This window comes from Vombatus ursinus, unplaced genomic scaffold, assembly GCF_900497805.2.
Source record: "Vombatus ursinus unplaced genomic scaffold, bare-nosed wombat genome assembly UNPS02014773.1, whole genome shotgun sequence".
Taxonomy (NCBI): domain Eukaryota; kingdom Metazoa; phylum Chordata; class Mammalia; order Diprotodontia; family Vombatidae; genus Vombatus; species Vombatus ursinus.
Window position 1 is genome coordinate 41,723,105 of NW_020954551.1, and position 14,387 is coordinate 41,737,491.

General features: G+C 43.5%; 1 protein-coding gene across 2 annotated transcripts in view; it reads left to right on the forward strand.

Moving 5' to 3' along the window:
* Positions 1 to 14,387, forward strand: part of PLXNA1 (plexin A1) — a 308,227-nt gene that overhangs the window by 282,846 nt on the left and 10,994 nt on the right. For both annotated transcript variants that reach the window (XM_027863712.1, XM_027863713.1), the window contains exon 31: positions 1,506 to 1,656. In XM_027863712.1, coding sequence (XP_027719513.1) covers positions 1,506 to 1,656 — 151 coding nt within the window. The remainder of the gene's footprint in view (positions 1 to 1,505; positions 1,657 to 14,387) is intronic.

Genomic DNA, 14,387 nt, shown 5'->3' on the forward strand with positions numbered 1-14,387 from the left:
TCTCTTTCCCTCCCTCCCACCCCCTCTCTCTCTTCTCTCGCCCTCCCTCTACTCCGTTTCTCTCCCTCTTTTCTCCCTCTCCCCCCTCATCGCCTTCAGAGCAGCTGTTAATTTTGCTTAGTTTTGCTTACCTTGGTTTTTACCCCATAGACTCCTCTGAGAGAGGAGGCAGAGAATGAGCGTATCTATAGTTCCTACTATGTGCTAGGCACTGTAGTAAGCACTTTACAAATATTATCTCATTTGATCCTCACAACCACCCTACAAGATAACTGCTATTATTATCCCTATTTTTACAGTTGAGGGAACTGAGGCAAAGAGAGGCTAAGTGACTTGCCCAGAGTCACACAGCTAGGAAGTATCTGAGGTTGGATTTGAACTCAGGTCTTCCTGACTGCTGGCCCAGCACTCTGTCCACTATAGCACCTAGCTGCTTTAGCTGCCGTGAGAACTAGCTAATAATTTTCTTTCTTCCCCCTCGCCCCAATCTAACTAGCACCCCCCACACCTAGTAGCCAGATAGTTTTTTTTTTATTAATTTATTTTGAATTATCAATGATCACTTTCATAAGCTTTTGAGTTTTAAATTTTTCTTCCCCTTCCTCCCCACCTTCTTCCCCAAGACGGCGCGCAGTCTGATATTGGCTATACATATATATTCCTATTAAACATATTTTCACATTAGTGATGTTGTAGGTAAGAATTAGAACTAATAGGAGGAACCACCAGAAAGAGGAAACAAAACACAACAGAAGAAAAAAAAAAAGCAAATAGTATGCTTCAATCTGCATTCAAACTCCATAGTTCGTTCTTTGGATGTGGATAGCATTTTCCAGCCAGATAGTTTTTCTACCAGCTCTGTAAATGACAGGTGCCTGGAGAGGTAGTGTAGTGGAGTAGATAGAGCTGACCCCGAAGCCCCCTGCATCGTGGTTGTCCCTCTGACAGATACTGGCCTGCCCCAGGCAACTGTCCAAAGTCTTTTCCTTGGACCTGCCTATGGTCGGGAGTTTCCTTTCCTTGCTGCTGTTTATACTAATGAAGTCATCGCTAACTAGGTGTAAATCCAAAGGAGTTGGAAGGAGCCTCAGGAACTGTCTGCTCAATCCCCTCATTTTACAAAGGTAAAGTAAGCCCAGAGAAACGTGTGCCCCTACCAAGGCCACACATGGCAGACCCAGGATGGTGCCCAGAGCTTGTACGTCTCCTCTAGTAGGCATATGTTGGGTTTGGAGTCAGAGGGCATGGGTTTGAACCTGGCTTGACCGTTGACAAACCACGTAAACTCCTTGAGCCTTATTTTCCTAATGTGTGAAATGACACCATTAAGTTTGCTTTCCTCTCAGGAGCCGATAATCCCCGTAGGGACAGGGATTTTGAGCTCAGATCTGTAGTGACTTAGTCACTTACTTGACCCCACGGACTGCTCCCTTGTGTCCTCTGTGGGCCCCAGAGCCGAACAGTCTTTCTGCACCCATCAAACTCAAACTCCCGCCTTCCCACAGGTACTACTCAGACATTGCCAAGATGCCCGCAATCAGTGACCAGGACATGAGTGCCTACCTGGCGGAACAGTCACGTCTACACCTCAGCCAGTTCAACAGCATGAGTGCTCTGCACGAGATCTACTCCTACATCACGAAGTACAAGGATGAGGTACGGAGCCCCGGGCCCAGCTCGCCCACCTGGGCCCTGTGGAGAGGGCTGATGCACTGGGCTTCAGTCCCTCCCCCTTCTCATCGTTGTGTCCTGTCCATTCTAGCTGTCAGTCTCTCCCTTCCCTTCCACCCTCCTAGGCCTCACCCAGACCTGTGGAGTATGAGGTATTGGGAGAACTGCCATGGAGGCCAGCATAGCTGGATTGTAGAGTGCATGGAGGAGACTGGAAAGGTGGGAAGGCATTGCCCAAGCTGGTGTGTGGGAGAGTGAATATAGGTGAGATCAGCCACTGTGAGCAGTGGTTAATCATATCGACCTTTAAGGATGTCTAGGGAAGGGTACCCAGGATGGCCACGAGGCTCAAGTTCTGGGCATGTGAGGAGCATCTGAAGGCATGGGGGCCTGGTCACTGTGTTAAAGTATTTGAAGGATTCTAGATGACCCCCAAGGGCCCTTCCAAGCCTGGGATTCTGGAATTTGGAGCTTGCTCTGAACATATGCTGTCGTCAGAGAAAGGTTCTTAGGAATCTTGGGTGACTCTAGTAATGCTTATGCAAAGATAATCTACCCAACAAAGCGGAATGTAAGGGTTGAACTAAGTCTTGAAAGAAGCCAGGGTAGAGGTGAGGAGGCAGATGAAGAAGCAACATGTAAGAGAACTGGGTCTTCATTTCAGCTCTGCTGTTCATTTAGGTGGCCTTAAGTAATGCCTTCACTCACTCTGAGCCTCAGTTTCCTTCTTTGTAAATTGAAGGACGCTAGGACGTGAGGCTCCCTGATGCTCTAGCCTTCTCTGTCCAAGGTCCTCCAGCCCTGGCATCCTTTAGATCCTGGTTGTCCCTGTGGTCAGACACAGGATAAGCTCACATGCCAGTTGGAATGCCCCCCAGGGAGCAGCACCCCATCTGCTGTCATTTGGACTAATTAGCACTGTAAACCACTCTTCAAACACACTCCTAGAAATCCCTTATTAAAGCCATAAAATAAACAGCCACAATAAAAGATATCTCGCCCACAAGACTGCAAGTCTTTACAATTGCCCATAAAACATGACCGCTAGTGTGCTCCCAGATGCCGTGTAGCGAGGAGCACAGGCTTTCTCCCTACAGAGATCTGTGCTCAGCCTTGTTCTTGGGCTCTGTGTCTTGAGCCTCCCTTGAGGCCTGGAGAGGAAGCTTGTTCTCCAAGGAGAGGACCATCAAGAGATTTTGTCAAACTTACATTCTTGGGTTTTTGTTTTTGTTTTTTTAAAGATTTTATTGATCACTTTTTTTTTTTAAAGAATGTCAATGTCATTTCCCGGTCTACTGACTAACCCCCCCCCCCCCCCCCAGTAACAGATTAAAAATAGTTAAACAAAACCAGCCTAAAAGATAGCCAAGCCAGAGAGTGTGCAATATTCTGCACCTGTAACTCCCTCCTCCCCACCTCTGATGAGAGGAGGGAGGTGTGCTTCATCATCTGTCCTCTGGAACTCATTTTGATCATTGCATTTAATTTGAGTTGCTTTTTAGCATTATTTTTATGAACATGATTGCATTCATTGGCTATATTGTTCTCCTGTTTCTACTTTCTTTGCCCTGTATAGTCAGTTGAGACAGTTTTTTCCATGTTTGAATTCTTCGTATTTGTCCTTTTTTTAAATGGAAATAATATTTGATTATATTCATATGCCACCATTTATTCAACCATTCTCTGAGTCAGTAGCACCCACTTTCTTTCCAGTTTTTTCTACCACGAAGGGTGCTGCTGTAAATATTTTGTTATGTTATTGGTCTCCTGTCTTTAATCACCTCTAAGTTCATGTACAGTGGAATTACTAGGTCAAAGGGTATGAGCAGATTAGTTCTCATGGGATTCTTTTCCAAATTGTTTTCTAGCCAATCCACAGATCAAGCAACAAGGTATTTTTTTTAAATGTAATTTCATCTTTTTCAATTTAAAATAAAGACCTAGTCTCTTTTTCCCAACTCCTCCCTCTTCCACTGAAAACCAGACCAAATCCTTGTAACAAATACACACATACACACACACACACATTCACACACACACATATTCACACACACACACAGCCAAGCAAAAACTTCTGTATTAACCATCTCCAAAAATATATGTCTCGTATTTAGCCTGAGTCTATCACCTGTCTGAGAGGAGGTGGGTAACATATTTCATTATGAGTTCTCTGGAGTTACAGTTGGTAATTGGGTTGATCAGAGTTCCTATGTCTTTCAGAGTGGTTTCTCTTTATGATATTGTTGCTATTGTATAGATTGTTTTCTTGGTTCTGCTCACTTCACTTGTGATTAGTCCATAGTAATCTTCTCAGGTTTCTCCAAAACTGTCTCTGTTCTTATTTGCTATGAAGCAATAGCATTCCATTGCATTCATATGCCATAACTTGTTCAGCCATTCCCTAATTGATGGGGCACCCCATTTGTTTCCAGTTCTTTTCCACAACACACAAAAAAAGGCTGCTATAAATATTTTTGTCCAGGTGGGTCCTTTTCCTCTTTCTTTGATCTCTTTGGGCCTAGTAAGGTATCCTTCGATAACAATGTACTTGTGTGCCTGTCTTCCCATCACCCTTTCAGCATCAGCTGTTCCTATCATTTATCATCCTTGCCAATTTGATGGGTGTGAACCAAGATGTAAGAATGGTTTTAGTTTGTGTTTTTCTTATTATTTGTGCTTTGGAACATTTTTTTCTTGTGATTGTTGTACATTTGCAAGGGCTTAGCTTAAGTGGGCATTTGACTAGCTCTGGGCTGAATCTTAAATCTACCCAGCGCCGCTGAGATGCCTCTACCCTGAGAGGCCCATACATATGGGCCTGGCACAGGCATGATTCCTCTGTTCTATTTTTGTGCTTTTTAAATGTGGCCTGAGGGTCCTCATGTGTGAAATGAAGAGTTCAGTATAATAAAAACTGGCAATGGATGTGAAATCAGGAGACCTGGGCCCAACTTAGCCCACGACTTAGCTTGTGTGACGTTGGACAAGTCACCCAAGCAGGGTGAACCGTGTCGCTTTCAGTAGCATGGAGGATTTGGAGTAGATAATCTGTAAGGTTGCTTCCAACTCTGAGATTTTGAGTTGCTTAATTCACATGTTGATTCACTCTGTTTTCTTTTTGCTGTTTCTTCTTCCTTTATTGGGTGTGTGAATTAGCCATATAATGATCCCCAGTTTATCTGACTGGGAAGGCTTCCCGAAGGAAAGTGAACACTTACATAGAATTCTAGGATTTCAGTGCCCCAAAGGACTTGTCCAAGACCATAGGTTGTAGAGTAGTAGAGGCAGGTATCCTCCAAGCAAGTTCTTTATCCCCAGTGAATCACAGATCTAGAAACTACTCCTCCCCACCTCCCTGCAGGTCATCTTATTGGATCTGGCCCAGTCATATAGCCTGTCCAGATTTTTATTGGGTGTTATCCAGCATGTTAGTTATCCCTCATAGCTTTGTGCCATGTGCAGATTTGAAATTCAGGACATTCTATTTCTTTATCCAAGTCATCAATAAAAACATTGAACAGCACAAGGTCAGGCGTAGATCACTGGGGCATGTCGCTAGAGACCTATCAGGCCAGCATTGGGCCATTGATGACTACTCTTTGGACGATGATGATGATGATGATGATGGTGGTGGTGGTGGTGGTGGTGGCGGCAGGGGTGATGATGATGATGATGATAAGCATTTATATAGCACCTACTATGTGCCAGGCACAATGCTAAGTGCTTTACAAATATTATATAATCCTCACAACAACCCTGGTAGCTAGGCACCATTATAATCCTAATTTTACAGCTGAGGAAAATAGAGATTAAGTGTCCAAGGTCATGTAGCTAGGAAGTGTCTGAGGCTATGTTCAAACTCAGATTTTTTCAGTGCTCTATCCACTGGGCCACCTAGTCACCTATAAATGGATCTGGCCATTCAGACAGTTTTGAATTTACTATTGTTTAGCCCACATTTCTCCATTCACCCACAAAAACAGAATGAGAAATTTAGTCAGGCCCCCCTACTAAAGCCTATCTAAGCTATAGCTACCACCTTCCCCTAAAACTACCAGGATAGGGGCAGCTAGGTGGCGCAGTAGATAGAGCACCGGCACTGAAGTCAGAAGGACCTGAGTTCAAATGCGGCCTCAGACCAAATACTTGACACTTACTAGCTGTGTGACCCTGGGCAAGTCATTTAACCCCGATTGCCTAAAATAAAAAAATAAAAGAAATAAAAAAAAAACTACCAGGATAGTAATCCTGTCCCAAAAAAAGGAAATGAGATTAATTTGGCAGTGTCTTCTTCTTAACGAAGCTGTGCTGGTTCTCTGGGATCACTGCTTTTTTTTAGATACATTCTAGAATTTGCCAGGAATCACAATCAAGCTCACTGGACCATAGTATGGACTCCATTCTCTGTCCCACTCACCTCTGCCCTGGGTATTTGCTCCTCAGTCCTGAGGCCCCTCTTCCAGGCTTCAAGGTCTGTGGGAGATCCCTGGAAGTATTGTGCAATGACATTTCACCAATTCTTTCATTATCTTTGATTGTAGCTCATATGGGCCTGAACCCGTCGAGTCCAGAGAGGACTTCTCTTATTCCATTTCCCTTTCCTCAGGTTTCAATTCCCTTTTGTAGTCATTTCTCTTCTGTTCTTCCTCATCAAAAGATTATTCTCCTTGACACACACACAAAAAAATAGAAACAATATAAGGGTTGCATTGTTCTCCCTTTTCTCCATCTGCCATTAGGATAAAAATAGTTGCTCTAATTGATCCAGCACTTTAAGGTGTACAAAGTGCTTAACGTACATTATCTCATGATTTAAAGGGAAGGAATGACAAACTCTTGGCCAGGGATGGAGTGTACTGACGAAGGCAGGGAAGAATGTATTTGTCAGTACCTTGTAATCAAAAGGGCATTGAAATAAGAGGGGTGGGGGAGGGGGGAGCACTGCTTATGTACTTCCACTGAGCTGATACCATGGAAGAGTTACACTCAAGGGTAAGGAACAGTCATTGGGGTACCCAGAAGTACACAGAAGACAAAAATCCAAGAAAGGAGCCAGTAATAAAGCCCATGGCCTTTCTTGTATCTGAAAGTTTAAGCAACAAGCAAGAGCAACTGAAAATCCCAGTTGAAGGGTTTGAATTTGGCCTTGTTGGTCCTTATCTCTAAAATTTGATGGAAAAAACCCATGACTTGAATATGTAGAGCAATGGTGTCAAACTCAAAGAGAAAGTGGGAGGGGTGGAGTGGTCATGAAATCATGCATAAGTCTCTGCATCTTGACTTAGAAAACCTCATGTTAACATTATCAGTGTTTTATCGTATTTTTATTTATTTTGTTCAGTATTTCCAAATTACAGTTTAATCTGTTTCGGGCAGCAGTCAGGACTGTCGTGGGCCACATTGTAGCCATGTTCGACACTTCTAATGTAGAGAATCTTTAAACCAGTGTTTACAAAAAGCCAACATGACCTTATCAAGAGCAGGTCATGCCAAACTAACCTAATTTTTTTTTGACTGAGTTTCAAAACTAATAGATCAGGGAATGTTCTTGGTGTAGTTTACATCGCTTTTAGTAACACATTTAATAAAGTATTTGATAATGTATTTTGTAAGTAGACAGTTTATTTTTTTAATCTGAGTCAAGAATTTTATATTTATTCCTCTTAGATTTCCTAATAAACATTTCATTTGATAAAATACCTCCTACTATTCTTATAGAAAAGATGGAGAGATGTGGACTAGATGATGATATAATTAAATGAATTTGGAACCAGTTGAGTAGACTCAAAGAGTAGTCTTTAATGGTTAAATGTCAGCTCGGTAGGATGTTGCCAGTAGAGTGCCCAGTGGAGCTGTCCTTGCTTGGCCCTTTGCTCTTGACTGTTTTTTTTTATTTTAATTTAATTTTATTTACTTATCAGTGGCTTGGGTAAAGACCTAGGCTGCATTCTCATCACAAAACTAAGCCCAAACTCACCTAATGACAGAGTTAAGATCCAAAAAATTCTTTTTTAAAAAGTTAAGTTTTATTGATTAATTTTACTTTTCTATAACCTTTATTTCTGAATGTATCTCTTCTTCCTCCACCACCCAACAGGCCATCTCTTGTAAAGAGATAAAAATTATGTAAAAAGTAGAGGACCAAAAAAAGCAATTTGGTAAGACTAGCCATTTTTAAGACTAACTAGTTTTGTCATTATATGCAGTGTTAGCCCTCCTCTTCCAAAGGAGCAGGGAGGGACATTCTCTTGCCTCTTTTCTGGGGCCAAGTGTGGGCATTATCATAATTATACAATTCAGTTTCTTGTTTTCCATTTGTATTGTTATAGTCATGATGTATATTGTTTTCCTAATTCTACTTACTTCACTCTGCAATGTTTTATATAAATCTTCCCACATTTCTCTGAATTTTTCACGTCCATCATTTGTTACAGCACAATAATATTGGGTTACATTCAAGGACCATAATTTGTTGAGCCTTTCCCTTGTTGGTGGGCATCTCCTTTGTTTCCAGTTCTTTGCTGCTATGCAAAAAGTGCTGCTATGAGTGTATATTGGTATATATGTCCGGCTTTGTTGTCCTTGGGTGTGTACCTAATAGTGGGATCTCTTTGTCCAAGGATCCATAAAGCTCTTGACAGGCTAGATTCTAGTCACTAGAGCGTGGGACTGAATCTGATAAGCTAATCATCTTTTTTTTTGCAAGGCAGTTGGGGTTAAGTGACTTGCCCAGGGTCACACAGCTAGTAAGTGTCAAGTGTCTGGTGTGAGAACAGATTTGAACTCAGGTCCTCCTGACTCCAGGGCCGGAGCTCTATCCACTGCACCACCTAGCTGCCCCTAAGCTAATCATCCTATACTTCTGTTTTAAAAAAAAAAAATCATCTTCCTAAGTACAAGAAGGTAATAGGTTTTGGGGGGTTTTTTGTATAAATTTATTTATTTTTAGTTTTCAACTTTCGCTTCCAAAAGATTTGGAGTTCCAAGTTATCTTTCCATCTCTCCCCTCCTCCCACCCCAAGACAGCATGTAAATTGATATAGGCTCAACATATACATTCATATTTATAGTTTTTCTTTACTGTGCCCTTGTCAGATCACAACTGCAATATTGTTTTTAGTTCTGTTAGAAGCAGTTTTAGAAGGACATTTATAAGCTGGCAAGTGTCCAGAGGAGGGTAAATGGGATGGGAAAGGTTTTTGAGTTCAAGGCATTTGGGGATCAGGTGAAGGAACTGGGGGTGTTTAGCCTAAAGAAGAGAAAGCTTAGGTGGGGATAAGATCAGTGTCTTCTAGTATGAAGACAGCACTCCAAGCCTAGTCTAGAATGTCTAATTCCTGTATTTTGAACTATGGTCTAGAAATGGACCAGTGCCAATGTGAGCCAGAGGGGACAGGAGCCAGCAGGATCACCATTTTCCTCATTCTGAACACCTTGATTCTGTTCACACAGGCTCAGTTCCCACTGGCTTTTTTTAAGCATCTGGCACATTGTTGAATGCCTATGATGCTTGTGCTCCACACAAATGATTCTTTTTGAAAGCCATACCTTCTCCATCTTGTAAGGAGACAGTTGATTTTTTGAACCTGAGTGTAAAACTTTATATTTATTCTTAGATTTTGTCGTATTAAATTCAGCTTGTTGTGATGCTGTCAAGTTCTGTTACTGTTCCTCCACGTTGGTTGTCCTTTCCAGTCTCATCTTCAGCATATTTAATAAGTGTGTCTCCATCAAAGTCATTGAGAAAAATGTTCAACACAACAGGGTTAAGCATGAAGAGTTGAGCCATTTTAGGAGTGTTTTACATGACTTAAAGGAGGTATTTTGGTGGTTTAGAAGTGGGAGATTATTCATTTCTCCAACATTTATTGATCATCTACTATGTATGGAATTCTGTGCTGGGTGCTTGGGGAGATTGAAAAAGAAATTGTTCGCTCTCCTTGCCCTGATTATGAAAGCATGATAATTAGACAAAAGAGTTATTCAGCTTGCAGAGGAAATAAGTGTCTGTGAATAATTGTAATACAAGTCAGTATCATAAAAGGAGATACTAAGTGCTCATAGTTGAGAGAAAGAGAGCTTCCCTTCCTTTTGGTTACCCCATGTTGGTAGGGCAGAAGGTCAGGGAAAATTTGCTGGTGGGTCTGGCATTTGCTCTGGGCCTTGAAGAATGGATAGAGGGGAAAGGAGGAGGGGACTCAGGTGAAAAGCACAGCTTGAGTAGAGGTGGGAAAACATGAGGCATGTTGGGGGAGCTGAATTTAACAATAGAACAGGGTATACTGGTAGAAGAGTAACGAAGGCTAAGGCTGGAAAAGGAGCTGTTAGCTAAAGCATGGAGGGCCTTGAATGCCAGGCTAGGGTGTCCCTGGCCACGTCTTTACTTCGTCACCTCTCCTTTGATTTAAGACCCTCCGCTCCTCTCCCGTTGGCCCCTAGAGGATGATAATATTCAATTCTGTCCTTGCCACAGATGTCTTGGGGGAGGGGAAATTCAGATGATGATAGTTCACATTTATATAATGCTTTAGGATTCACAAAATGCCTTTCTCACCACCAGCCAGATGCTATATGAAAAAAACTTTAGCAGTAGTTGAGCTGATCGCCTGGTCTCCTCCTGAGTGGTCCTTTCAGAATGAAAGCTTTAAGCTCTAGGAGAGGGGAAAGGTGGTTGATAAATGCAACTGTTTTGTCTTGTTGGGGGTTCTTAATCCTTAATCCTTCTGCAGAGACAGAGTTGGATACCCTCTCAAAGGGTCACATTCTGAGAAGAAGCCAGGCTTTTTAGAGGCCTAGAACAATGGACTGCTAAGAGCTGAGCTGTCACCCTGCAGTATGTGGCTGAGCTGGGCTTTGGAGCCCAGGGAGGAGTTGGCAGAGTGAGGGGGGAGAGAGGGAGAGAGGGAAAAAGGGAGAGAGAGAAAGAGAAGGGGGAGAAAGAGAGGGAAGTTAGAGAGAGAAAGAGATAAGAAAGAGAAAGAAGGGGGAGAAAGAAAGAAGGAGAGAGAGAGAGAATGGGAGAACAAGAACACTCAATGTGGAGTCTGAAGGCTTGCATTTGAATCATGGCATCATGCCTTGCTACTTTGTGATCTTGGGTCAGAAACCTCTGGGTCACCGTTTCCTTATCTGTAAAATTAAGTAGTTGGACTAGGCATAGCTTTTCTCAGTGAAACCTTCATTGACAGAATAACAGAGTACCGGAGTTGAAAGAGATATTCAAAGACCATCCAGTCCAGCCCTCTCATTTGCCAGAAGAGGACTAGATGTTCCTGAGGGCCCCTGGGTCCTTGCTATTCACCCTCACACTGCACCCTGAGGACTTCCAGCCCTTTCCATCTGCCCTGAAGCTGCATTTTCTTTCTCTGTGTTGTCTTCCCCAATTAGAATGTGAGTTCCTGAAGAACAGGGACCATCATGCCTTTTCAGTTTGTATCCCCAGTACCTGGCACGGTGCTTGACACATTGGAAATGTTTAATAAATGCTTTTTTCATTCGTTCCTTTATGGACTAGATGACCAATCTCTGGTCTTCTTCTGGCTCCAAATCCTGTGATCTTACAAGTTTTTTTCCATTAGCCTGGGGGTTTGTAATTTTTTTGTGTGTATCCTTGGGCAGCATTTTGGTGAAATCTGTGGTCCCCTACTCAGAATCATTTAAAAAATCAAAGGAAATATGAAATTTCAGTTACAGGCTAGCGAAAATAAAGATGTAAATTTTGTTCCTATCCAAGTTCATGGACCCCCTAAAATTGATCCGCAGATCTTGGGGCCCCTGAATTCTACCCACCAGATCCAGCTTGTCCATTTCATCCACATCCCACATGGGTTAAGTATAGCCTGACAGCTCACCCCCATTCCCGGGTGGGCAGACATACAAGCGACAGGGATAGGGAATCTGGTGCTCACCGCTCCAGGGAACTTCTCTTCTTACCGGTAATGGGATTAATAAATCGCAGCTGTTTCTTTTGTTTGTTTTCATTCATTAGACACAATTATGCAGAGCCCAACTGCAACCCATCTTTGATAGAAAATGAGAGCGAATCGTTTTTTGTTTTTTTTTTTCCTGTTGTTCATTGCAATAATGTGGCGTCATTGGTGCTGAATGGGAATCATAATTAATTTTCACTTCAGGCTTTGCAATTGCTGGTTCTCTGGCTTGGCATTGTGCACGACAGGGAAGCTCTTGCTTGGGGCTCCCTGTGGCTTTCTCTTCCCTCCTCGGTGCTTCTAGAAGGCCAGAGAGGTACGGGGTCACCTGAGCCCCACTAGCCAGCTTATTAAGGCCAGGGCTCGAGGTCTCTGTCGTCTAGGCTGCAGTGTTCTGATTCTGGGATCCAGAAGCCCTCCAAGCTGGGACTGGTTTGGGGTACGTGGGTAGGAAGTGTCTCAGCTGCAGTGGAGGCCTCTCTGGACTTCTCTCAGATTCCATAAAGTGAGAAATGTGGATTCCATGTTCTCTTGGGTCTCTCTTCTGGCCCCAATATTATGCGTGTTTCTGGGCTTTCTCAGGTCTAGATTCTGTCCCTGGACACGCTCCTAGATAAATCTTCCTAAGGTACCTGGAACGTGTCTTTCCCATGTGCAGAATAAGACAAGACAAAGCAAGATGATAAAATAAAGCCTCCGGGGTGCCTGACTTTAAATGATGGAAAGCCCAGAGGCATCAGTCTGACCTTTCAAGTTCGCTGCCAACAGCACCTGCATCTTACCAATTCCTTTGTCCAGAACCTCTAGCAGATAATTTCATCTCCAGCCAAGCTGATCTATCATGGAGAATTGTGGAGCTGGAGGGCACCTTTGGGATCATCTAGTTCAAGCATTCTTAACTTGAAGTCTAGGAACTTGTCTTTTTTAAGATGTAGCATTTGCATACATATATTTCTAATAAAACTAGTTTCCTTTGTAATTCTACATATTTTGCTTTGTGCGTTTAAAAACATTCAGAGAGGGGGCCCATGGGTTTTATCACATTGCCAGAGGGGTCCAGGCTACAAAAAAAACTTAACCCCTGCTCCGGTCCAGCATCTCCACTTTATGGTTGAGTAAATTGAGGCCCCAAGAGGGATGAGGTGTTATCCAAAGCCACACATTTGGTGACAGCTCTTGCTTCTCCATCTGCCTCAGTTCATTCACAGGGACTTATCAACACCAGTGATATGTGCAACTTAGTTTGGCTCACCGATGCTACCTTTCCTCATCTTTGTTATCCCCAGTCATTCCCTGAATCAGCCTGAGAGAATGGAGGGGGCATACCAGGCAAGGGAATGGATTAGATTGGTCAAGGCTCACAGCCAAGAATGGGGCTGGCGTGTGGGTAGAGAGACCAACCCAACGGCATTGGACAGTGCCCCAGTGTGCCTTGGAGAGAAGGGGAGATGCCATTGGGGCAATAAAGGACCAGGGTACAATGAGGCCAGATTGGGGAGGACCTTGAAGATAGGGAGAAATCAGAGGTTTTGGTTCTAGGTAATACAGCTTGAGAGTTATTTGGATTTCAAGCTAGAAAAGGCCTTTGTGATCCTGGAAGGCAGTGCCCTCCCACCCTCCCTGACCTGAGTCCAGCAGAACCACCAAGTAGGACTGTTGGTTGAGTTGGGTAGGATACCCAGGGACTTTGTCCTCCTTGTCTGGGCTCCACCCCACCCACTGTGCTGGGCTTTAACAAAGCTTTAACAAAGGTGGGGGTAGGGTTCAGACATCAAAGATCCCCAAACAGCTGGAACTGGGGTGGCGATGAGCTAGGCAGATGGGGTAGCTTTGTGGAGTCACAGAATTTAAAGCTGGAGGGGACCTACAGATGGCCTACTGTAGGCAGCTCATTTTACAGTTGAGACCTCCTCAATGTCACCCAGGTAGAAAACAGCAGAGCTGGGATTCAAACCCAGGTTCTCTTCAGTGCCCTTCCCATGATTCCATTTTGCTCCTAGGTAAGACCATGGCCTCAGCCCTCTTGCCACAAGGCGGTAGTGCCCTACCCATGGAGCAGTGAAAGAGTCCTCTTGTGGAAGGCACAGTCTGAGATCCCCTACTTCCCTGCCAACCCCTTCATTAGCTAACAATTGGTTTCCAATTACACACCTGATGAAATGGTTCATCCCATTGACTCAAGGAGCGGAGACCAAGGGGGTGCCTCGCCAGCTAATTGTGAAAGTGTGTGCCAAGGCAGATGGGAATCTTTCAGGGAACTTGTTATGCAACCAGAAACACCTGACTCTGGTACACACTCAAGGAAGCATATTCTAAGGCCCCTGGCAACAGCATGGCAGAATGTAAAGGATGGTAGATGGGGAGTCAGAGGGCCTGGATTCAAATTCCAACTCTGCCCCTTTACTACCTGAATAGCCTTGGGCAAATCATCCAAGTGGAATTTGACAATTTCTTAAGCCCCTTCCAGCTCTAAAATCATGATCCCATGACCCTGAGACTTGGCCAACTACTTGGAAATTCCACGTTTCTCCTTTATGTATTGTGAGAGACTTTGCTGCTGTTGTCAAGAGAGTCCTGACTTAGACGGCTGGCTCAGATGTTCTGGCAACTACTTAATTTATGGTAGACCCATAGGCAAGTCCTTTCCTTTCTTTAAGCCTCAGTTTCTTCCTTTGTTAAATAAAGAGAATGGACTAGATGCCCTCTAAAGACCCTTCTTGCTCTAATAGTCCATGAAGTAAGTAACCAGCTCACTTACATATACCTCCCCCATGAGATTTTGACTGA